At 35.5% G+C, this 26,335-nt stretch overlaps 1 protein-coding gene and 1 long non-coding RNA gene across 18 annotated transcripts in view; one reads left to right on the top strand and one right to left on the bottom strand.

The window, feature by feature from the left end:
- Positions 1 to 13,343, bottom strand: part of LOC119230640 (uncharacterized) — a 587,338-nt gene extending 573,995 nt beyond the window's left edge. For 3 of the 9 annotated variants that reach the window (XR_008551837.1, XR_008551844.1, XR_008551840.1), the window contains exons 1-2: positions 13,010 to 13,342; positions 3,761 to 3,817 (exon numbers count right to left, since the gene is read on the bottom strand). This is a non-coding gene — a long non-coding RNA (uncharacterized LOC119230640). Of the gene's footprint in view, positions 1 to 3,760; positions 3,818 to 13,009 lie in introns of all 9 variants that reach the window. The other 6 variants (XR_008551839.1, XR_008551842.1, XR_008551841.1 and 3 more) reach the window with 4 other exon arrangements.
- Positions 11,632 to 26,335, top strand: part of CFAP20DC (CFAP20 domain containing) — a 190,244-nt gene continuing 175,540 nt past the window's right edge. For 5 of the 9 annotated variants that reach the window (XM_037491908.2, XM_037491915.2, XM_037491899.2 and 2 more), the window contains exons 1-4: positions 13,534 to 13,799; positions 16,757 to 16,846; positions 17,818 to 17,911; positions 25,805 to 25,877. In XM_037491908.2, the coding sequence (XP_037347805.1) occupies positions 13,779 to 13,799; positions 16,757 to 16,846; positions 17,818 to 17,911; positions 25,805 to 25,877 (278 nt within the window). In that variant the 5' untranslated portion in view covers positions 13,534 to 13,778. Of the gene's footprint in view, positions 11,655 to 13,404; positions 13,800 to 16,756; positions 16,847 to 17,817; positions 17,912 to 25,804; positions 25,878 to 26,335 lie in introns of those variants that run through there. The other 4 variants (XM_037491935.2, XM_037491925.2, XM_037491944.2 and 1 more) reach the window with 3 other exon arrangements.

The following is a 26,335-nucleotide window of genomic DNA, read 5'->3' as shown; positions in this document are numbered from 1 at the left end:
CTGCAGCGCCGGTTCCATCCCCAGCCACCAGCGAGGGTCCCACATGTCGCGCAGACCTCTCCTGCCACGCCCGCTGCTCCCCTCAGCAGTGTATTCCTGTGGTTTGCCTGTGCTGTTCCCCGCTCTAGCTCTGGTGAATTCTCTCACCCTCCCGTGCTTCTGACTGTACCCAGTGCTTGTATAAATAAATAAATAAATCTTTAAAAAAAAATGTTCATTTTGATACTCTAATTTTTTTTGTGTGTGTGTGACTTGTGTTCTTGATGAGGTGAGCATGCAACTTCGTTCTTTTGCATGTGGGTATTCAACAGTCCTCCACCATTTGTTCAAAAGATAATTCTTTCCTTTTGAATGACCTTTATACGATAATATGCAATATCATATCTTTAAATAATCAATACGCAATATCAAGTCTTTAAATAATCCTTTCACGTTTCAAATAATATTTGAAAATAATTTCAAAGGCAAGTCCATTTTGGACTATCTGAATAATCAGTTTGACACAGTTGTTCTTCAGCCTGAAGAAACAATTTTGTCAGAGTTCACTTCATATAGCAGAAGACTAACACCATATTTTTATAAGAAAGTTGTCTTCTGTAGTAAGAGAAACCTCAATCGCATAGGTTTAAATAAAAATGAAATATATTATTTCATATTAGAGGAAGCCCAGAAGTAAGGCAAGTGCCTGAGTTAGTGGATTCAATGGTAGGCTGAGGAAGGTATTCAGTGACAGAAAAGACATTCTCCAGTACCCTCTTCTGATGTGTCCAGGAAGGATAATGAAAAGCAAAATGAGCAAAGAGGCACATGAAAACATATGCTCTCAGAAAGCAGAAAGAGTGACTAATGAAAGGATATTCCTCACCCCTGTAGCAAGAGGCTTTCAGAATTTCAGCAAATAACGGTACGTCTGATAACTGTCATGTCTCCCATTATTCTCCTTTTAGAAACAGAAGTACTTTATTCCAGTTATTTCCACTTCTTTGTATATTAGATATAGAAAGTAAATAATTTGATTTTTTAGTTCATAAGTCTCCAGATAACAGGAGTTGTATACATGCTTTATAGAGAAACTATCATGATATCTTGAACTTTAAGTCTGATACTGTGATTGGATATTACTATTGTTTAAAATATTTAGTGCATCTGCCTGAGGACAGTTTACACATCTCTGCCCACTGACATCAGGCTTTACCATATGATTTCCTTTGGTCTACAGAATATGAGAATCCACAGACTGTCACTTTCAAGTGGAAGTTTTCAGAGTCATTGAATGATTCTAGTGCATTCCTGGTTTTCCTTTCCTTTGAGACTGGCAAGGCACCAGTGACCCAGAATGAAGACATCAAATTGAGCTACAGCTGACCAAGGTAAGAAATGTTGCAGGACCAAGAAATAAAATTTTAGTGTTTTAAGCTTTTGAGATTTAGAGATTATTATCATGGCAAAAAAAAAAAAAACTGACTAAAATAGTGAGTATTCTACAATTATTCTTGACCCTTTGAATACATCTAAGGAGTCCATAGTATACAAAGGAACACTTTGTTTCCTTAATTAAACTTAATTCCAAAGATTAAAAAAATAGAAAAGACTTTTTTCAAATAAGGCCTGGCACAACTCTTATCTGTTGCTCTAAATCTGCAAAAATTAGTATCATCATTTCTACTTAAATATCTATAAGGTTCTCAATTTTGATTAAGTGATATTATTATCCCAATATTCAACAAGAGAACTTACAGTTCCCAATATACGCATTTAAAATTTACATTATAATACACAATCTCTGTACAACATACTCATTCAAATTTGCATAAATGTTTCCAAATTAAAATAATTTGTTACAGATAAAAAGCCAAATGGATCCATGGGGTTTCTTATATAGAAGTGGTTTTTAATATTGTATACTGAGTATTTTTTTATACACCAAAGAATCTCCTAAATTGAAGTGATTCAGTTCTCAGCATGTTGCATCTAAGTTCAACTATTTGAAGCAAAAAGAAGAGACAGGTTACTTGCAACAGTCTACATTTTGGTTGAATAGAGCAACAAAAGATAGTATTTTTTTAGAGCAGTAACAACATATTTATCAGTATATTCTAACCTGAAATAAAAATTGATGTGTGAATTTCATATTTTTGGACGAATATTTATTACAATACCTCGGTGTTCTCATAGGTTGAAATGTTTGCCTAAGATTATATGTTATTGTTTGAAAGAAAATAATAATCCCTGGTATTGTTTATAAACAGTATTGCTCTCTGGTAAACTGAAAATGATTCTCCAAACAAGCTAATAAGCAGAAAACAAAGTTGCTAATGTCCTTTGCAGATTTATGTTTTTCTATTTAGTGTTTACATTTTAGCCTAAAAGAATTAGGACTATTATTATTATAAAAATATAAGAATTGGGAAAAGCCTTAAAAGCCAACCAAGGAAACAAAAAATGGGGCTTAGAAATGGGGAGAAAAAACTTAAAAGCTAGAACAATTCAATAAGTATTAAGTAATTTACTTCCAATCCTGTATCAGAAGCGTAGCAAATTTCCTAGGCAATATTACATAGATATTAAATGTTTGTCTTGTACAAGATGAATGATTATGATAAGTGATTATGCTAAGTGAAAAGAGTCAGAAAGCCAAAGACACGTATCAGATGGCTTCAGCTATCTTTGGAAAATAATTAACCAAAAATAAATAAATAAATAAGAATAAAAATTAAAACAAAAACCATACACTGGCAAAATACAGCAAAAACAAATCTTGGACTTAGTGCAAAAATTTACTGGTTACCTTAAACAACAATGAGGAGGAAGTAGGGAATGGGGAAGGAAAGTTGAAAGGGCATTAACAAGGGTAGTTTGGTGGAGGGTGAGTTGAATAGGTACACATATGGAAAAAAAATGTAACTCCAAAATTATAACAATGAATTTAAAATATACAAAAAAAATTTTGTCATATAGAAACCTGAGGCCTATTTTCAGTAGCTCAATTATCTAAATATAGCTATAATTAATTTAAATTTAGCTGAGTGCATTATCTATCTAAATTTTTTTTTTTTTTTAAGATGTATTTATACAAGCACTGGGTACAGTCAGAAGCTCAGGAGGGTGAGAGAATTCACCAGAGCCAGAATGGGGAACAAAACAGGCAGACCGACAAAACACACTGCTGAGGGGAGCAGCGGGCGCGGCAGAGAGATCTGTGTGCCATATGGGAGCCTCGCAGGCGGCTGGGGATAGAGCTGGCGCTGCAGAGGCTGCGGGCAGCTTCATAGCCCAGCGCTCAACCACTGCGCCACCAGGGGAGGCCCTATCTATGTAATATCTTTAAAAGATTATCTTCCGTAACCTGTCAGGCCAACAAACAAAAGTAGGAGGAGACTAAAGAGCAATAAGGGACGGTGCCATGGCTGCGATTCCAAACATGTACCCCAGCAAATATAACATAACCTGGCTCATTTGAACTTCATGAGCTATGAATTATAAAATATTTTAAAATAATCCTGCTTTGTAATTTTAGACACATAAAATAAAGCTAATGGATGAGGAAAGTAATTGAAAGATATGTCCTTTGTTTTGATATTATGCATATTATGTATAAATGGAATATCTTTTACGCTACACTCTCACCCCATACTCATATCTACATTTACAAATTTCATCCATTCTGTAAGAAATGTCACCACCTCCAAGAAAGCCTAACTTATACTGCTTTAATAGTGTGTTTCAGAAGAGCTATACAGGCAGTTTAGCATGGACTTACCTTTTACTGCCTAACTTTAAGCAAGTGGTTTATCCTCTGTCTGTCTTCTCTGCATATCTGTAAAATAAATGTTAAATTAACCTCTTAGACTGGTTTTGAGGATTACAAGAAAAAATACATATGAGGCACTTGGAAGAGGGTCTGACACTCAGTAAGTTCGGAGTTAATTTTAGCTCTATGATTAAAGAGAAAACAAAGGATAAACTGCATAGTTGACTATTATATTTCATGCCTAACATAGTGCTTAGCAGCTGGTAGCTCTCAAATAACCATTTTTGAATGGATAAAGAACTCTTCCATAAAGAAGTGTTTCTAATTAAAGTGTGAGAGGAGGAAGAGCCTGGAAAAAAGGCACTGTGTTCTATGATAAGTGCATTAAAGGAACTTGCTTTTCCTGGAGATTATATTAGAGATTTTTTGTTTTGTTTTTTTTTTTTTTAAATGGGTCATACTGATAAAAAAATAAACAGATTTCAGTCTCTGGTTAAATATGGTTGATTAATACAATTTTTTGATGAAGAAAGAAAAACAAGTTTACACAACTACCAAGTACTGTGTAATAAATATGACTAACATATTTTAGATATGCCTGCTTCTAGCATTTTTAAAAGGCATCACAAAAGACTGATGAAACTTCACAGACTTCAGAAAAAGTTGGTTTAACCAAACTGTAAGTGATCCTTAGAGATCAGCACATACACATTTTTATTCAGAATACTTGAACAAAAAGAGCTATTAACAGTCCATACAATGTCTTTAATAATGAAGTCACATTAATTAAAAACTGATATAAAAGGTTTTATTTTACTATTCTTATTTATGGGAAAACCATATTATGACTGTGGCCTTCCAAGAGATTGCACATTAAATTTATTCAAGAATATCAAATTAAATTTCTAATAAGCCCTAATATAAGTGAAATAAGTCAGGAGAAAGACAGGTACCTGAAGTTTTCACTTATATGTGAAAGACAGCAACATAGCACAGGGTTGGACAGAACCAAACCAGTAACAAACCCTAGAAGTCTGCTGTAGAATTGAGGCTTCAGGTAGAAGAGGTAGGTGGAGAGCAGGACATGCAGGGTGCCCAATAGGTGTGGGGGAAGACTATGGGTGCCATAGTGTGTTGTAATAACATACATCTGAAAAGGTGTGATCCTGTACCTCTGAATCATATACAGCGTTGTAAACCAATGTTATCTCAATAAAATAAAAATTCAAATATTCCCAAAGGAAATGTAGTAAGAGTCCACATACTAATGTACCTAGGAATTATACTTTGCCTTTCAGTAAAATGAATGATACACTCTTCTTCAGTCTAAACATAATCCCCCCATTTTAGAATTCTCTAAGATTTAGAATGCTTGGAATACTCCATTCAATTCTTCCTTTTGAGGGATTGAGTCATGATTGTTCTTTCTCTTGTCTGTATCTTCAAAATCAAAGCCTCTCATTTTGGGGACATATAATAATTAAAAACACTCTCTAAATTGTTTAACACTCTAGATTTTGCATTCTAGACTGTTTCCTTCTATCAAATTGTTTCCATTTGTTGTTACCATTTCCCAACTTGCAGTCCCTTTTCAATCTACTGGTATCTAGTTTCTACACTGAAGAGTATTCAGAAACATTCATACGGAGGTCATTGGTGTATATATGCAAATAAAATCTGAGAAAATATAGTACCAAGAAATGTGAAAAAAAATCTTTGAGATGTTAATACCTTTAGTCAAATAGTGGGATTTTTAGACATTCTACAGAACTAATATTTTAAAAATAGGACAGGGCCTCCCTGGTGGCACAAGGGGTTAAGATGCAACCTATAAAGCTATCTGCAGCCCCTGCAGCACAATTTCGATCCCTGGTCAGGGAGCTACCCACATGGCCCAGCAGACCTCTCCTGACTTGCCTGCTGCACCCCTCAGCAGTGTATTTCAGTCAATGTGCCTGTTCTGTTTCCCCACTCTGTCTCTGGTGTATCCTCTCACCCCCAACATCTCTGGCCTATACCCCGGTTCTTGTATACTTAAATAAATCTTTTTAAGAAATAAATAAATAAAAATAGGACAAAGATTTGGAGGACGGCAGTAATTCATTGGCATATTTAAAGTAGCAAATTTTCAAGTGGTAAAATATATAATAACTAGATGGTCAAAACAGAAAATTATTTAAGGATATACTATAAAACATTAACAATGCTTACTTCTTTGTGGTTAAATTGTAGTGATTTTCTTTTCTTTTGCATTTTTCAAGTTATCTAAAAAATGCAAAAATGCTTGTTCTAATTTAGAAACAAGTAAAAATTAACTTTAGTTCACTAATCAATCACTTAAGTGAGGTTTTTACCCCAAATGTTTAATTTAGTCAAGATGAATAAATTAGACAAATCCAGGGCCTCCCTGGTGGGGCAGCGGTTGAGCGCTGGGTTGCAAAGCTGCCCGCAACCTTTGCAGCGCTGGTTCTATCCCCAGCCACTCGGGGAGGGTTCCACATGACGCGCAGACCTCTCCTGCCACCTGCTGCTCCCCTCAGCAGTATACCTCGTCAGTCTGCCTGCTCTGCTCTGCTCTGCTCTCCGCTCTGCCTCTGGTGAATTCTCTCACCCTCCCGTGCTTCTGACTGTACCCAGTGCTTGTATAAATAAATAAAATATTAAAAAAAATGAATGAATGAATAAATAAATTAGACAAATCCAAATGAGAGATATTCTATAAAACAACTCACCCTTAAACTTTCCAAAATGGCCATGTCTTGAAAAAATCCCAATTGTTACTAGTTAAATTAAAAGAGACTAAAATGACTTTCTGACTATTCAAAATATGATCCTTGATAGACTTTGTGTAGAAAAAAATGATTAAGAGAACTTAAAATCTAAATATATACTATATATATATCATAATATATTATTCTTTGGTATCACATTACTTGAGGATGATAATGATACTGAAGTATGGTAAACATTTAGTATTATGTTATATAAGGTTATACTGGAGATTACCCTTATTCTTAGATGATACAGGTCATTTTTTTAGCAGTAAAGTACGATGTCTACACCTTAACTTTAAATAGTTCAGCTAAAATACATACACACACACACACATACAAACATACAAACTTATTGTATACCACTGTTTCTCAAAAACCTTTTTTAGACATTTTTCCTAATTAGTTTCCCTCCCCCATTAACTTTGTTTAATTATGGTAAAATACACAAAAAAGTTGCCATCTTAAACATTTAAAAATATTTAGTTTAGTATTGTTAAGTTTATTCACATTACTGTGCAACCAATCTCCAGAAATTTTTCATCTTGCAAAACTGAAATTCTCTATCCTCCCTCTCCCCTACTCTGGCAACCAACATCCTACTTTTGGGTTCTGACTTTGATACCACATATAAGTGTAACCACAAAATTTTGGTGTTTTTTTTTTTTCGTGATTGTCTTATTTCTCTTAGCATAATGTTCTTAAGGTTCATCCTTATCATGGCTTGTGTCAGAATTTCCTTCTTTTTAAATTGTGAATAGGGCCTCCCTTGGTGGCGCCGTGGTTGAGCGCTGGGTAATGAGGCTGCGCGCAGCCTCTGCAGTGCCAGTTCGATCCCCGGGCACCAGCGAAGGTCCCACACCCCCCAAAAAAAAAAAAAAGAAAAAAAATTGTGAATAATGTTCCATTGTTTATAAATGCCACATCTTATTTATCCATTCATTCAACTATGGACACCTGGCTTGCTTCCATCTTTCGACTATTTGTTTTGTTGTTGTTGACTTGTAGAAGTTCTTTGTATCCTGAATATATACATTATTAGATACATGATTTGTAAACTTCTTTTTCATTCCATAGACTGCCTTTTCACTCTGTTGATCATGTTCTATGATGTACATAAGTCTTAAATCTTGATGTATTGTAATTTTTCCTTTTGCTGCCTGAGCTTTTAGTGTCATATAATAATTATCAATTCAATGCCATAATAATTATCCTCTACTATTTCTTCTAAAACTATTACAGCTTTAAGTTTTATGTTTAGGTCTTTGATCCATTTTCAGTTAATGTTTGCCTATAGTATAAGGTAAGGTGCCAACTTCATTCTTTTTCATGTGAATATCCTGTTTTCTGTAGGCTTACAATAAATCAATACAAATAGCTTTTGTGTTAGCAATTGTTACATAAGAAAAACTTGCTACTTAAATCTAACCTAGCTTTTTCTGACAAAAGTAGAACATTTATGTCATTCAAAAACAAAATGATATTGAATATCAACTTACTATATGCATGCTCATTGCATTAGTTTTCAGCCTTAGTTTGAAATTTTATTTTAAAAAATTGAAACTTTTTTCCACCCAAATTTTTTTCCATCTGTAAGAATACAGATGCTCACAGTTATTACTTTTTGGTTGTTAAAAAAAAATCAACTTATTAACCTTTTAAAAATTGCATCTTACCAATATGCTCACTTTTGTAAACCTAAATACTTGCTATATAAAACTATTTTATTTATGGAAGTATTCACACCTAAACATTCAACTATTGACAAATTTTTTCTCTGAGAAAATATTCAGGTCTTGGAAATTTCAAGTGTATGCATAAATTGTGAAATGTTTGCTCATATAAAAGTACAAGCATGAAATAACCACTATAGGATCTTGCAGACCAAAGAGATGGAAACAATATTTGAGGAAAAAAATCCACCAATAGCAAAACCCTCAAAAACTTACACCTTTTTGAAAAGAGAAGACATCATTATTCTCAACAGTCAAATGGATGGCTCAGGTATCACTAACTTTTCTCCAACTTACTTAAACTATAAAATAGACTGATTTAAAATTATTCTGTCAACTTGGCAATATTGTTACCCATCAAACTATTCTCTAATGTGGAAAAAGAATAAAATAGCCCTCTAGGCACTAAACATTTTCAGATTGTGAAGCAAAACAAATTGTGATCATCAAACCAATGTCTTTTTCTTCCCATAAAGCCAGATATATCAATCATGAACTGTAACTAAAATATAAACCATACTATCTTGTAGTAAATAATATTTATTCTTAGTTCAAATGAATACTATTTCTTGTCAAATCGATAACATCACCTAACTTGAAAGAGTACATTGGCACATTAAAATTCTACCATGCTTTAAAAACTGTGTCTAGTTTATTCCAGTTTAAATACAGTCCAATATCCTTCAGTAATATTAATATGCCATCAAATTAATTTTTGTAGAACAAAGCCAAGTACTTTAAAGCTTGTAAAGTGACAAATTCTTAATATTGTCAAATTAAGCAATTTAATGCAATTACAAAATATACCAACCTCTTTTAAAAACTGTAGCAATTAAAGAAACTGTTCCACTGCCTTTTAGAATGTACATAAATAACTTAGCTTACGTGAAGTTTTTTTGGGCAGGTTGGGTTGTTTTGTTTTGTTTTGTTTAAGCAGAGGAGGGCTGAATTGAATTCTGGTAGACATTCTTGAAGTCATAATCAAATCTCAGTTCTTTCGGTCATAGTTTATATTCATCCAAATCAAAGATCATTTGACATTATAAAATCAGATCTTTGTCTCTGGTATTGAGGTCACATTGTTAAGCAGTACACATTCTTATCTGGCTTTGCAGTCATCACTACCGGTTCTAAGTTTAGTTCTCACCATAGACAAACTACTTTTTTTTTCATGGAAGTAACACTGGTTAATATCACTCTATGAGTTTTAAGAATATAGCTTCACACTTTGACAACATTCTATACCACACCTCACCTGCCACCAAAGGTATAGTTACCATCCACCATCTAATCAACCTTTTCTGTCTGTTGCACTCACCACTGCCCTTCCCCTCTGGTAATCACCATCTGTTGCAAAATCTAGGGGGTTGTTTTTGCTAGGTGATTTATGACAAAACAACTTTGATCCAAGCTGGGAAGCCTTTAGAATTGCCCACTGCCTGGACAGGCCCTGTATCTCACTTGCTAATGGAAATTCAATAGTAAGTCTCCTAACTTGTTAGGAGTTAGGAGTGTTAGGAGATGTCCTGACCTTTGGACAACTGGACCTCAGAAATTACTTTCTCTAAAAGAAATCAGGAGATTAAAGTAAATGACATTGGTTCCTTCCAGTCTTAAATTGAATAGACAAGTGATGAAAAACAAAACACATGAGTAATGAAATTTACTATATACTGTGATTAAGCATTTCAACACTGTAACTATTTTTCCATCAATAAGTTTAGGTTATTCATTTACCCTACTTTATCTTTAATTTCTTTCTTCTTGCTTTCTCAATATCATAGCTCATGGCAGTCCTTTAAGAATATATTCATCCTGGGCCTCCTCAGTGGCACAGTGGTTGAGCGCTGGGTTGTGAAGCTGCCCGCAGCCTCTGCAGCGCCGGTTCGATACCCGGCCGCCGGGCGAGGGTCCCACATGGCACGCAGGCCTCTCCTGCCACCCGCTGCTCCCCTCAGCAGTGTACTTTGGTCCTTCTGCCTGTTCTGCTCCCTGCTCCAGCTCTAGTGAATTCTCTCACCCTCCCACGCTTCTGACTGTACCCAGTGCTTGTATAAATAAATAAATCTTTAAAAAAAAATTAAAAAGAATATATTCATCCTTCACCTCCTCCCTCTCTCATTTAGTTATTCTTTCAATTACTCTTTTGTTATAGCACACACAAGGCTGAGCCTATAAACCAGGCACTGGTGATTCAAGAGTAAACAAAGCATACACAGGCCTTGCTCTCTTGAAATCTGTAGTCCAGTAGAGATGGCCAATATTACTAACACAAAATATAAAATTACAATGGTTTCAATAACGCTAAGTGTAAGATGCCATGAGAATCTAAAAATAGGGGAATCTGATTAAGTAAGGGAGATCACAGGTGTTACCAAGAAAGGGACCCTTGATCTAAACTCTGTATTTTGAGGATAAAAAGCCTTCAACTAAAGAAAGGAGGAAGCAGAAGTAATCCAAGCAAGAAGCCAGTAGTACAAAGGCCTTTCGGACTAAGGACAGAGGTGGTGGGAGGAGAACCAGAGCAGGAGAGTGAAAGAAGGCAAGAGGGAAGTCACAGTCCATTTGTAACCTAATTTTGGAAATGACCTCTCAGCACATTTGCCATATTGCAGTCATTAGAAGTGAGTCACTGGCTCCAGTCTACACATAAGGGGAGATTACACAGAAGGTCAGGTCACTGGAGACCATTATGAATCTTTCATCACAGGGAGGCACTGTACTGGGAAAGATGGAAAAAGCCCAGGTTTGGGGAAGCTTTGTTTGGGACACAGAAAGCTTGAAAGGATAAAGTACCTTCCATTTAATCAAAAAATATATGTTTATAAAATACCTATTGGTGCCAGGGACTACTCTAGGAGATAGCATATAATGATTACCACTGTCTTGCCCTCATGGAAATTACCTTCAAAAAGCTAAAGACAGACAATAAACATATTAATTCATATAATGATAGGGGGTTGAAAGAAAGGCACACAGGACAAAGTTGTGGGTTTCCTTCAAGTATGGTGTTAAACGATGCTTTGCAGAGATCCAAATAGATTCTTTAAAACACTAAGATGTCCCCTAGAATCCTTCTGTACTCTAATTGTAATTTTTTATTCTCTTAGAGCATTTATGAAAAACTACTTCGTATTATAGTACAAGTGATCCATTGTGTTAGGTTGAAAATTCTCCCTCCACCCAAACATATCTTCAACATGTACCCCCTGGAATACTTCCTTATTTGGAAAAGGGTCTTTGCAGGTATGATCAAGGATTTTGCAACAAGGATACTATCCTGAATTATCCAAGTGGGGCCTAAATGACATCACAAGTATCCTTGTAAGGAGACACAGAAGACACACAGAAGAGGCAGTGTGACTATGGAAGCAGAGATTGGAGAGACACAGGCACAAGGTAAGGAATGCAAAAGTCACAGAAGCTAGAGGAAGTAAAGAGCACATTTTGCTCTAAAGGCTCCAAAAGGTGTGTTACCTTACTAACACCTTGAATTTGGATTTCTGGCCTCCAGAACTGTGAGAAAATATATTTTTTGTTTTAAGGTATCCAATCTGAGAATTTGTTACAACTGGCAAATTTGTTACACTCTTCTAGTGTAACTGCCATCACTGAATTAATGGCATTTATCACAAGATACAATTAATTTTTTACTCATTTGTTTAATATCTATCTTACCCCATTTATATGTAAGCACCATGAAGATAGGGGTCCTTTCCAGTACACCTAGCTCTTCCCATACTTATCATAGTCTAGAACACATTGCATTCCTAGGAATTTTATGTTAAATGAAAGAATGGATAGCACCACATCAGATAACAAGACTTATAAGACAGACACCAAATCTATTGAACATAATTCCCTAAGCCCCCAGCACAAAGCCTTGTCAGAAACTGTTGTATTAGGGTTGAGCTTTAGAATTTGGGATATCTGGATTTGTAAATTGCACTGCACTGGATTTGTAAATTGCAATGCAATTTACAAATAAGAGAGACCTCTGCTTCTGCTTTAAACATATATAGCATCAGACTTAGTATATTTAAGGGAGTTCATTCCTTAGCTCTTCTTAGCCTTCATAAGGAGAAGATACAGATAGTACTCATTTTCTCAGCCTGTACGTGATCCACAGAGCTTGACAAATTGTAGAGACAACAAATATTTGAAAGACTATTGGGTGAAGCAGAATATTAGACTCATGCTAAAACTCAGCACTGACTCCTTGAGTAAATTCCTAATCGACTCTGAATCTCAATATTCTCCACTGCAAGACAACTAATACTTACCTCAACAGGTTGTGAAGCTGTAAACCACCTGACCTATCTGTAAGTGGTAGTTGATTACTAACCCAATGTCATGAACTTAACTCAGTCTTGAGTATAGTATCAAATCAGAACTACAAACCAGCTCCATCGCTTATGGGCTCTGTGCAGTTAGGCAAGCTATTTTGAGTCACAGTTTCCTAAGCCAAAACCTGACAATAACATGCATCCTTTAAGAGTGGTGTGACACAGAAACTAACTGAAACAATCAAATAGACTTGAGCACACCTGGCTCTATATTATACGTAGTTACTATTTTGTGGGGAAAAAAAAAACCAAAAACAAAAACAAAAACAAAAAACCACCACAAAAAAAAAAAAAAAAAAAAAAAAAACCCACCTTGACTCTTTAACGTGTGTGGTTATCTTGTGTCAGTTTAACTATTTCCTTGGGTCTTTTGAAACAATGAAAGGGGCTAGCGGACCCTATTCCTACCTCAAAGAAGGCAAGTTTAGGAACCTTTGAACCAAAGGCCACGTGAGGGTTCCATGATTCCACGACTCTTTCCTTCAAAGTTACCATTTATCAGTCTTCACATCTCAGAGAGACTAAGTCGACAAGAAGAGTCCAGCACTTGGGATGTATATTACACCAGGCTAAATTTAGGGTTTTTTCGCAGACAGGTCGTGACCCGAGCACAGGAAGGGTCACGGGTAGAGCGTGCCACTATTTCACCAAGAGTCATTCGGTTGCCTGGGAATCGTCTACGTCACCCCGAAGCGTCTCCAGAAGCTCAGAGACAAGCCATTGCAGCGCAACGCGCAGGCGCCGGGTGGGAGCCAATGGGCGCGGCCAGAACGTAGCGCCGCTCGGCCCCGCCCCTGCCGAAGGATTGTGGGCGGGGCGACAACGGCGGAGCGCCCGCCTCCCCCGGGCGAGCGGGCCGTTGTCCGTGGCTCCGCGGCTGGGCGCGCGTCACGTAGGTTACGCACAGTTACTCCCCGGGGCCCGCCCGGAGCCCGCGCAGGCTGCGGCGCCTTCCCGAGCTGCGCACCCCGAAGGCGGGGGCCGCGATGGCGCCGGTGGGGGGCCCGAGGTGGAGCTGATCAGGGGCTAAGAAGAACCTGATCGAGTTGGGGCCAATCACGAGGTCCTTCCCCGCCTGTGGGTCCGGGTTCCCGCCCGCCGATTTCCAGCCGTCAGGGTCCGCTACTCTGGAAGCCCTGAACTCTGTACCCCATCAAGTCCCGGGCCCCCTGCGGGAATGTTCAAAAATGAGTACCAGGTAACCCGAAATCTCTCTCCAACCTGTCTGTGGCTTTCTCCTCTTAGGTGATGCAGCTCGTGTTGGGGGTGACGACAAAGCGCCCCAAAGTCTCCTCAATAACACGGTATTTTTCGGGATAAGAAGGAATTGGTGGACCAGGGACCTTAACTCAAAAGGAAGAAAAGGAAGCAATTAAAGTCTGGGTACATGATTTGGTGGTGGGTCCATCTCCAGTTCTGCTTCTCAAGGTGTAGGGATAACTGAAATGCAGCTTTTAAACCCAACCAGACTCCTGAAAACGAATCTTGGGCACAGGGCCCATAACTCTTGAGTTTTAACAAGTACCTTGGGTATCCCAGAAATTTTTTAGAAAAGAGTGAATGAATGAATGAATGCACAAATAGGTTAAACCAAGGAAACACTTTAGCTAGTGCACTTTTCCCAAAATTGGAGGTCAGGTCAGTGATTCTCAAACCCAGGGGTACCTTAGGATGCTTCCTGTAGTTGCAAAAATGCAAATTCCCTGACCTTCACCCTGGAACCAGTGAATCAATCTCTATAAGGGACTTTTACCCTTGTAACAATTTCCCTCAGTTGGTTCTGATGCAGATGGTCCAAAGAAACTGCTTCTGATTATTCCTCATTAGTTTGAATAGCCAAGAATGTCCCAGTGCAGGGCCTGCTTTCCTGGCCTCACTGGCATCTCTCTCACTGCTTTTCCTTGGCCAGAATTTCCTCCCCTTCTTCCGCACTCTACTTTAGGTTACACTCTTTTTTCCCAATATGTTTACCATCCTATTCCTGCTGTTAGGATGAACTTCCCAACAGAATTCTATTGGTCTTCACCTCTGTGTTGCTTTTCTACCTTTCATCAGTCACCCCAACCTCCTTATGGATGTCCTCAGTGTTCTGTAGTTCTCTTTTCATATATTTCATTTGATAACAATAAATGTTTTGGAACAGTTTTAGAACTTTTCTCTCAATATAGGTAAAATATATTATTTTTTAAAAAAGCACATCACGTGGAAACTTAGAAAACAGGCAAAAGCAGAAAAAACAAGAAGGGAAAAAGATTTCTATTTACCAAGTATAACTATTTTTCTCTTAAAGAAAGCTGCCTGAAATTAAAATTCTCAGTGAAAGGTGACCCTGACCCCAGAAGCTAATTTTAAACCACACACAATTTGCACATGATACCACCTTAAAGAAAAAAGAGGTTTTATTTTTTTTTTTAATCTTTTTTTTTTTTTTTTATTAAATTTTATTTTTATATTCCCCCATACAATTGCAAACGCCCCATTCTGACCCCAATCCTTCCCCTCCCGCCCCCCACCCCCCAAAAGTGTCTCTGGTTCATAGTTTTTTTGTTGATTTTGATTTTCACTTTCTTATATTCATTTTCCTGGTCCCTTATTTAAGTTTTCTAGATTCCTGCTATGAGTGAGACCATCCGGTATTTTTCTTTTTCTTTTTGGCTTATTTCGCTGAGCATGATCCCTTCCAGTGCCATCCATGTTGCTGCAAATTGCATGTGTTTATCTTTTTTGAATGCTGAGTAATATTCCATGGTATATATGTACCACATCTTCTTGATCCAGTCATCTATTTTTGGGCATTTGGGTTGTTTCCAAAGCTTAGCTATTGTAAACAGTGCTGCTATAAACATAGGAGTGCAGGTGCTCTTTGGAATTGATGTTTCTGTGTCCTTTGGGTAAATACCTAGGAGTGGAATTGCTGGATCATATGGAAGCTCTATGTTTAGTAGGTCCAGAAATCTCCACACAGCTCTCCATAGTGGTTGGACCAGTTTGCACTCCCACCAACAGTGCACAAGAGTTCCTAAAAAAGAGGTTTTAACTTCAAGAAGTCTTCACTTCTTTTAAAACTCAGAAGCAAAATTATATTATTGAGAAAAATTAAAAGCTGGAAATTCTTTTAAAATTCCAGATGGATTTGCTCATTTATACCTGTCAAATAATCTATTAAATCAAATAATCTATCAAATAATCCTTAATAGAAAACCATATGTAGTTTTCCCTTGAGTTTCGAGTCTTGCAGTGCACTCTTACTGAGATCATTTTCTTGTTTAACTCTTCTCTTTTATAATTAAGCTATGGACATTCGATAATGTGTGTAGTGTTGCTACCAACGCATGTGTTTCATCTTCTTGGGTTTATTTAAGGAACACATAGAATGTCTGTAGTTGTGCTTCTCTGTTTCTTGTACAATTTTCATATATAAATTTCCATATTAGTGTTGAATATATAAAAAGATCTTACAGGAATACTAAAGAATCAACCCCTCCTACATTTCCTCTTAAGTTTTTTTACTGACCAATAATAAACTATTCATTTTGCCTTTTTTTTGAATAATCATTGCTGGCACAATTAAACCCTTGTTATGTGTGAGATACTGTGCTTGATGATTTATGTTTATTGTCCTGTGCAACCCAACAACCCATTTTGCAGATGGATAATCAAGATGTTAAGTAACTCCTAAATCAAACAGTAAATAAATGGTAGAACTGATATTGGAAGTCATTTCAGTATGCTTAAAAAGCTTGTATCCAGAGAAAAGTATCAGAATTTATTAGCCAGGAGTGAGCATTGGGTTTAAATTCTTTAGTCTGGACTGAATAGAATGTTTTATAAGCATGGTCTATATACATGTTAAATAAATGAACCTCAACTCACTCTGAGAAAATGTAAGGTTTTATTGCACAATTTATTTACTGTTTATCATGCTTTTAAAATAAAGTCCTTAAACCATTAATTCAAGGTGAGTCAAATCAGAAAGGTTGTGGCTTAGACATAATCAAGGTATAAAGTAGGAGTAATAACTGGGGTAATGTTCCCTTCCAGAGCTACTTAACTCACAGATGTCTGGAACAGTGATTATAGACTATGTGGTGGATAGTATTTCCTCCTTTGCATTGTCTTTCATTTTAATTTAAATATTTCATTTCTGTGTTCTAGGGAGGTGCATTTGTTGAAATCTTTAGTGCTCAGGGGAAAAATCCTGGAGCAAGATGGAAGATCCTTGGCAGCCCATCTGTGATTTGGAAAGTAAGTGTTAGAAATTAGAGCCCCACAAATCCTGGAAAGACATGTGAGTGAAGGTTGTAATTAAAAGGATCAGATTTCAAAACGGTTTTTCCTATTCATTCATTTTCAAGCCTTTCCATCACATTGTTGGCTGCTGTCATTTGAGACTGGCACACTGCTCACAAACTTTCTCTGTATAGCAGGTCCTGCTGTTGTTTTAGGAGACCCCTTCCTCTCTACTCCAGCACTCATTCCCATTGCCACATCCAGTACCTTATCACCACAAAACTGCAAAACCTCTGAAATTACTACATGAGACATTCAGATTTCCTCTCTTACCCATAATCTTCAGTTCTTAAGGCTGCTTCCCTAGACACTTATATTTGTTTTTCGATTTCATTGAGACCTTTAGGGCACTGACCATTCTATTTCCCCTGTGTTGAGATTTATTTTTTTATGCTTTGTCTTCATTTCCTTTTCTCTCTAGTCCAGAATCCATTGTGCATAATTTATTTCCCAGTTAAGATCTTAGATGTCTTTGTTCCTTGTCCTTTATCATGCCTGCCTAGCAAATGCCAATCTTGTCTGAATCCCCTGTTGTCTGTCTCTTTCTCTCCCTGGATCTGAGCTTCTTAGTAACTTTGGAGAAAATATCTGTTGTCTTTCATATTGATAATACTATAAATTTAACCTGAACAGCCGCAGAAAGTTCTCTTGTTATGTTCTTACAGTCTAAAATAATTATTTCTCCATTATCTTCAGGTTTTCCATCACCAGCTCTATCCCCATCCGAGTTCACATCCAAGACATGCTCTCATTCACTCACCAGAAAACCTCAAACCCCCACCTCCCATTTCACAGGGAACCTATACCATCAGGTAGAAACTACCTTAGCTTGTCTTATGTTCTTCCTGCAGGTTTGCAGCTCCAATTTATAATATAAGCCAATAAAATATGTTTTGGTTATCACAGTTTTCATTTTTATTCCATAGGAGTTTGATAAGGAAGTTAAAAGTTTTGTGTTTGTCCTGGAAGGCAGCAGCCAAACAAACAAAATTCAGTTACCAAAGGAGAATAAGCAAATCCGTAAGTAAAATTTTAATATTGGTGCTTAAAGTTGTATTTTTAAGTCTCATACATGTGTATGTTAGGTTGATTTTATATTGGCACCTGTTGACGTAAAGTGCTAAGATTTTTTTCTTTTAATTTACAAAGTAATCTTATGCTAAGCTTTTCACTATTTATTAAAAATATACATAATAAACAGAGCCATTTATTGGAAATGTAGAAAAATTGAAATGATTTAGAGAATTATTTAATAGCGATTAATTAAAATAGTAATGGTTTTCATCCAGCATTTTTATATGCCTGTGACTTTATGAGCATTTCATATTTATTAATTCTCAGTCCTCACAATGGCTATTTTATAGATGAACACACTGAAATTTGTTCCTTATCAAGAAAACAGGTAGCGAAGGTTAAGCTTTAAAATAATCTCAGGAATACCTAAATTATAGCATATTAATTTGTGATAAAGAAATAATGTACATAAGCTTGTTAGCTAAGGCATTATTTAGTGACACCAACTTACATACCTTTAGAAATACGGATATTGATATGTGATTAACAAAAGTCCGAAGTATAGATTCAGAGATTTCAGTTCTTAATTTACTTTGGAAATGATCCTTTTAAGGCAGAAGGAACCCTGAGAGATCACCTAATTTTATGATTAGAAGGCTAGTTATTGGCAGAGCTGAGGTTAAAATTCAAGGCTTTCCCATCAAATTTGGATTTTGAGTAAATTGATGTGACTTAGGAAATAAAATTAAAGTGATTGATCAACTTTTCGTCAGCTTTGTCCTATATTTTAACTATACACTTCAGGTGATTTAGCAAACATAAGTAACCAGTTATTTTTAACCTTTATTATTTAGTTATCCCCTCCTTCATTCACTAAGAACATTTTCTTGAGTACTTACTATGTACCAGGTACCGTGAAATGACCTGTTGTTGATTCCTGCATCTTTTTCGTCAGTACTGTGCTTTATCTACCACTTCAAACTATTGTATGCTTATTATTGACTTCTAAGAGATTAACCATAGGATTAACCATAGGATTTATAGATGGATAGTGATTTAATTTAAAGTGGTTTGCCAGTATTTCTTCCTAAAATATAATTAGAAATAAGAATTCAAAGAGAAGGGATAATCATTGTTAAAAGAATTTTTATTAATATATAGCATTTAAAAAAATCATTGTTTCTAGTTTTTTTAATAGCAGTTTTTTTTCGTTTCTACATTGATTTATTCTTTTAAGTGAGGTAAGCTAAGGTGAGCCTAGAAAACATATCTGAAACTGTAGTTTATTCTTACGAGGAGACAAATATTGATTTTGAGATAGATGTATTGGATTTGCAGAATCATGACTTTGAGTTTGAACTAAGCCAGTGTTCTTCCATTGGGCTGTATTTTCACATAATACCCTCAGCATCTGTGCACATAATCACATTATTGACAAAATCGAATATCTTCAAGTAATCTTTCTCAGTTACTATGAGAAAGATTCTTCTGCCAAACACTCACTCCCCTTTCCTGCTTTTATCTAATATTTCATTTTAAATAAAATAAATTTAATGTGTTATAATTACTTTTTCAAATGGAAAGATGATAGTTTTAATTGGAAGAAATAAAGGAATCTTTTAATGTCATTCTCATATAATGTTCTGTATCTAAAAATTAACCTGGCTTTTCTGTAGGATGTACATCACTGTAACAAATGAAACCATTTACAGTCTTCCCTGTAATAATGCCTTTAAGATTAATTATTGAGAATTTTTTTATAAAAGAAATTTGTACTTATTTTCACTTGCATATAAAGAATTTCTATGTGAATTGTTACAGTTAAATTTAAATTAAATGGCATGCCCTGCTTAGGGAATTAACTTTCAATTAACATTTCTAAATAAGTTCAATTACCATTATATATTCCTATTTTAAGAGTAAATATCCACTTTATTTTTGCAAACTTGACATTAGGTACCCTATATGTGTTTTCTACTATATTAGGTACTTACAAAGAAAGTTTAATAATGAAATTAAATATGTTTAACTTTTCATTTTAAACAGTATTTTTCTGAATTCTATTTCAGTATCTCTAAATATGTCAGAAAAGTTTTTCTACTGAGTAACCCATCAAATAAAGGAAAGTGTGATTATCAGCTTATGTTTTCCAGGGCATGAATCTTGCATTATTTACTTTCTACCCCAAATTCAGTGTATCTTATATAATTAGTGTTTAATAAGTTTTTACATTTGTCACTTTAAAATACTATAACAATTTGGGTTATAATTTCTAGTTGTAGCCAGCTGGCCTTGATAACAAGACTTGAGTAAATCAATAGCCATCTAAATAAATCTATGCTTCTCTTCACCCTGGAACATGTTTTATATAGAGTTCCCCTTATGAGAAGCAGCTCTGTCAACATAAACATCTATAAACAGCTAACTTGTCCAATTCAGACTTCTCTCTAAGCTACAAACTTGTACATCAAGTCCTCAAGTAACATAATTTCATTTCAACTAAGGGAGAAAAATATCAGTTCCCAGCTGGGTCTGCTGTCTGAGTTTGCAAGTTCTCTCAAGTTTGCATGAGTTTTCTCTGGGTTACTCCAGTTTGATGATTCTGTTGTGACTAGAATTATTCTATAGAAACGTAGCTCTTATTTCTATCAATTAGGTTATGATAAAATTGTTTTCATTATGTGTCATTTCACTTAAAATTGCAGTTTCCAAGTATCAGTAGCATTAAGTGAGAACATTTACTGTATATTCAATACTTACCTGGCATTTCTACTTGGACAGCTTAACCCTAGAAATTATTCCTCCTCCTCCTGCAGATAGCCCCATCTCAGTTACTAACAAATTGCTTTTCAGTAGATCAGATCAAAAAGTCATAAATGAACCTGATTTTTCTTCATTCAATCCACAAGGAAGATATTATTGGTTCTCTTTAAGTTGGATTTAATGTCTGTCTACTTCCTGCCACCTTGGACCAACGTGGTCCAGGCCACCGATTTGTGCTTGGATTATTGTAATAGTCTTCTAACCGGCCTTGTTTCTAACTTGCCTCCTTACAGTCTAGTACCAGCTAAACCACCAGAGTGGTACTTATAAATGTGAGACATTCCTCCCCTGAAAAAGCCCTATTTCTCTTTGAGTAAAAACCAAAAATCTATAGAACCGTGCAGTATCTGATGTTCCACTAACTCTCTGACCTTATCTCTTATTACACTTGCCCTTGTTCACTGTGCTACAACCATATAGGTCTCCTTGCTGTTTTCAAACATAGCTTGATGCTCTATCACCTTAGCACATACACACAGGCTGTACCTTATACCTAGAGTGTTCTTTTTCCCAAATAGCTTTGTGGCTATCTCTCGCCCTTCCATAGGCCTTCTCAATGAAGACCCACCCAGACCTGTGTTTTATATCACTTCCCCATTCTTGATCATGTTTATTTGTTCTACTTTTTTCCGTAGTATTTATCACTTTTTAACATACTATGTTTTTTCTCACTATTACAGAGAAAATAAGCCCCACCAGTGCAAAAATCTAGTCTGTTTTATTCATGTAGGACAGTGCCTGGCAACAATAGACTACTAGTAAATCTTTGTTTAATAAATGACTGAGTGGTTTCCCATTGATTTAGGGTGACCTATATTCTTTGTATGGCCTTCAAGGCCCCAGATGATTGAGTCTGGCTGTTTGCCAGACTTACCTCCTGCTGCTTTTCCATTTCTCTTTCATACTAGCCCATTAGGACTTTAAGTTCATCTAGTCTGCTATGGCCTTTTTCTTTAACATTTGTTCCTGTCACCTACTCCCATCTTCCTTGCCCAGCCAATTATTTTTTATTCTTCCCAGCTGAATATCAATGTTATTTCTTCAGGAAAACCTTCACTCATCATTCCCTTCCCTCGTAAGACTTAAGGTTATATGCTTCCATAGTACCCTGACCTACTTCATGAGACTAGAATATAAGTTTCAAGAGGGCAGAGACTTATGTTTTATTCATGGCAAAAACTTTAACACCGAGTCCTACACATAGTTGATGCTCAGTAGATCTTCATTGAATGAAAGATCCATGCAGAGAGTCCTGTGAGGTATAAGTTTAAATTAATAACCTAATTTTATGCATGAAAAATAAAAGGGTATGACAGGTTTTATGATTTGCCCAAAGGGTTGTGGGAGAGCCCATAATGAAGGCATTTTTCCTGTCTTCTGTGTTGAAGTGGGAAGGTGCACTTGAGTGTACTGGATGTGTAGCGCTACTCAAGGAATGACTCATGATTTACCAGGACACTTGTAAAGAATGACTGTACTGTACCTAGTTTCATCTCTTTGGACAGTGTAATAGTTGTAAAATGTATATGAGGTATACATCTATAATTTGCTATAATGAACAACTGGAAAACCTGTTAAAAATCTAATCTATTTTAAACTATTCAAGATAAAAAAAGACCTGACCCCTTAAACAGTGCCTCAGACAGAGAATAGATATTAAAGCTGCAGAAATCTTCATATTTCAGTCAAAAGACTTATTGTTTATGAATATTATGTATTTGATGGTCATTTTTTGACTTAACAGTAGTTCCGCATTCAGCATTACTTAGAGTGATTTTAAATATAGGCATGAAGAGTCAGTTTAAATTTACTAAGCCTTCCATAATGGTTGGACCAGTTGCACTCACACCAACAGTGCAGGAGAGTTCTTTTTCTCCACATTCTCACCAACATTTGTTGTTGCTAGTCATTTTAATATGTGCCATTCTCACTGGTATAAGATGGTATCTCATTGTAGTTTTGATTTGCATTTCCCTGATTACAAGTGATGCTGAACACTTTTTCATATGCCTGTTGGCCATTTGCATTCTCTTTGGAGAAGTTCCTTTTTTAGCTCTTCTGCCCATTTTTTGACTGGATTATTTATTTTGTTTTTGTTGAGTCTCTTCAGCTCTTTGTAGATTTTTGTGATCAGTCCTTTATTATTAGTGTTGTGTGCAAAAATTTTCTCCCAGTCGTTGGGGTATCTCTTTGTTTTGGTTATTGTCTCTTTTGCTGTGCAGAAGCTCTTTAATTTGATGTGGTCCCAGCTGTTTATCTTTGCCTTCTTCACTATCACTGCTTTGTGGTGATGAGTCTTTACAGATGTTGCTGAAGTGTATGTCATGTAGTGTTTCGCCTATATTTCCTTCTATATATTTTATGGTTTCAGATCTTGTCTAGTTCTTTAATCCATTTTGAGTTGTTTTTTGTGCATGGTGTGAAGTATTAATCAAGCTTCATTCTTTTTCATGTAGCAACCCAGTTTTCCCAGCACCATTTATTGAACAGACTTTCTTTGCTCCATTGCATATTCTTTGCTACGTTATTAAAGATTAGTTGACCATAAATGTGTGGATTTATTTCTGGATCAACCTGCTAAAGATAGAGCTTCCATATGATCCAGCAATTCCACTCCTATGTATTTACCCAAAGGACACAGAATCATTAATTCAAAAGGCCACCTGCACCCCTATTTTTATAGCAGCACTATTTACAATAGCTAAGCTATGGAAACAACCCAAATGCCCAAAAATAGATGACTGGATCAAGAAGATGTGGTACATATACACAATGGAATATTACTCAGCAATCAAAAAAGATAAACTCATGCAATTTGCAGCAACATGGGTCGAGCTGGAAGGGATCATGCTCAACGAAATAAGCCAGAAAGAAAAAGAAAAATACCGGCTGGTCTCACTCATAGCAGGAATTTAGAAAACCTAAATAAGGGACCAGAAAAAAGACTAATTATAATAAAGTAAAAATCAAAATCAACAAGCAACTGTAAACCAGATACATACTACTGGGGAGTGGGAAAGGAAGTATGGATTAGAGTCAAAATAAAGGGGACGGGAATTGTATGGGTAATAGAACCAAGATGAAAATGCATACATTGTGTAAAAATGAAAAATGATATAAAAAATACATAAAATGAAAAAAATGAAAAAAAATTCAAAACCAAATAGGGACATTTCTTCCTAAAAAAAAAAAAATTATTAAGCCACTGGAAAAAACTCTCTATAGAGTTTCTTTAGCATTTCTGACACCCAGGATCAATGTATGTCAAATGTTCCTAAAGTATTTTTTGTCAAATCATCTCCTTATGGTGTTGTCATACTACTTTTAATCTTCAAAGTGAAGCCTTTTGGAAGCTAGGTCTTCTATATGTGAAAAAGTTTAATTTCAAAGCTTTATTTTTTTGAAAGTGAGCATCTTTCATATCTAAAAATGTTCATACAAAAATGCCCTATATGTGTAGCTCTTTATATTTGAAGAGAACAGTGCTGATTCAGTGAGATTTGTAACATAAATTAGGGGCCTCTTGTAAAGACTGATTTCATTTATCCTGATGCTCCCTTAGCTCTATTTATGGAGATAATACATTGTGCAGTAGGAAAATACCATAGAACCAACCAATGGAAGGTGCAAGAGAGAGATTGACTAATGAGGGGTTATGTAAGTTGGCCTCAGTTTTGGTATCTCACTTTGATTTTATACTCCAGAACTCTGGTTACCTCACTGGCTTTTCTCATATGGTAGAATCCAATTCCTAGAGGATTTTCCATCATTAGAGCCTGTTACTTCCTATTTCTAGTATGTTATAGACTGAAGCATTCTGGAGTCACTTATAAACTTGGTATTCTAAGAAAGTTATTGCTATATGTTTGATTTTAAAAATATTAAGCATTTTCATCAAATATGTTTACTGTTTAGAAAGTAAATTTTGGGTTAAATATAGGAAATGTTTAAATTGCTCGAGAATGTAGCAAAACAATTGCTATAAAATTATAAATGAGATCTTTTTATATAGAATATCCAAACATGTATTGTTATGTTGAAAATAGTTAAATTTGTTAAGCCTATTAATTCATTATAATAGGAAATAACATCCATTTTAGACCAGTTGTCATCCTTAATGGCTTTTGTCCATATGGTGGCCATGTGTTGATTTGTAGGAGAGGTTTACATTTTAAATGCCCCAAGTCAGGGTATAAAAAGCATGTTTACAAGGAAATGATAATAAAACATCCATTACAAGCATCATAATTGAGAAATCAAGCAAAAGTTCAGAACACAAGAGGAAAGGAATTCAGTGAATGGGGCTGAAGAAGTAATGTAAAATCAATTGATTTTGGAAGCAACTATAGATTTCCACTATCAAGTGTCATGGGAATTGGTTTTCCTCAAATCAATTTATTCGTATTTTTAATACAAATAAAGCTGGTGATGGGGAATAAAAACTCTCGGTTCTTAATTTGGAGCATTAAATTAATTAAAAATGTGTTAAATTAATAATAGGTATTATAAGTAAAAATATGTTCCTCCATCCCTCACAATGTGGACGCATTTAAAGTCATGTGAACTAGATATGGCTCTTCAAACCTTCCGTAGGAGTTATCATAATTAGAATTGTTTTTCTTGATCTATTGTTTTTTATTAAATTGTTTAGTACAGTTAAAACTGTCAGTGAATAAAAATAATTGCCACATGCTTTTATGGCTGCCTTGATGGGACTCTATAGTTCAATTTTATATGTCTCTATTGAATGCAATTCTATGTGTACATTCTCTTACAACCTAATAAAAATAGTAAATAAAAATTATTATTTTTTAAATTTTCATAAAAATTTACCAGGCCCACAGATGGGACTTTAAGAAGCCACATTTGTTGTTGGTTTTATTTGATTTTAATCAAATTTTTTTTTGCTTTCATAATGAGGTTATAACTCACGAGTAGTGCTATTGCACGTCTGTGCTACATTGCTAAAAAAAATGCTAAAAATTTCAGCTGGTTGATAGTGTGTGGTTGTTTGTTTGTATGCACATATAAATGGTTTGGACATCTGAATGTTTATTTTTCCCCTTCTCATTTTAGTTGGACTGATCCAGAGGTTTCTTGTACTTCAGATTTACATACCCCTGGGACAAGACTTCTCCACTGAATTGCTGTAAGATATACAGAACTTCTTTCAATGTTTTATGTGTATTAGACATTTGATCAATTGAAGCAGTATGAACAGTCATTAATTACAAATGGCAGTTTTTGCATTAAAGAGCAGCAACTTATCAAGTGGACATGAAGTAATTAAACTAATTTAATCGTATTTCTTAGATATCACGGTAGTCTGGGATTTCCCTAGGAAAAGGAAGCCAACATTTTCTTAAAGCAAACTTTAAGAACATACAGCCTGTAACTTAAAAAAATAATCTGAATGTTTGAGATTTTTGGTTCGAATGAGGGGTGATGCTGTATTTTATACTGTTTGCTGTTTGAACTATATGTGGTTTTTAAATAAATTGAAATAATACCTCATTTTAATGATATTTGCTTCACTTTGGAAATATTCATCATTCCTGATTAGATTTGACAGCTTAGGCTTTATTTGTTTTATTATCATTTTATTTT

This window comes from Talpa occidentalis, unplaced genomic scaffold, assembly GCF_014898055.3.
Source record: "Talpa occidentalis isolate TD23 unplaced genomic scaffold, MPIMG_talOcc4v2.1 talOcc4.10, whole genome shotgun sequence".
NCBI classification, from domain to species: Eukaryota; Metazoa; Chordata; class Mammalia; order Eulipotyphla; family Talpidae; genus Talpa; species Talpa occidentalis.
This window is presented reverse-complemented; position numbering and strand designations above follow the sequence as displayed.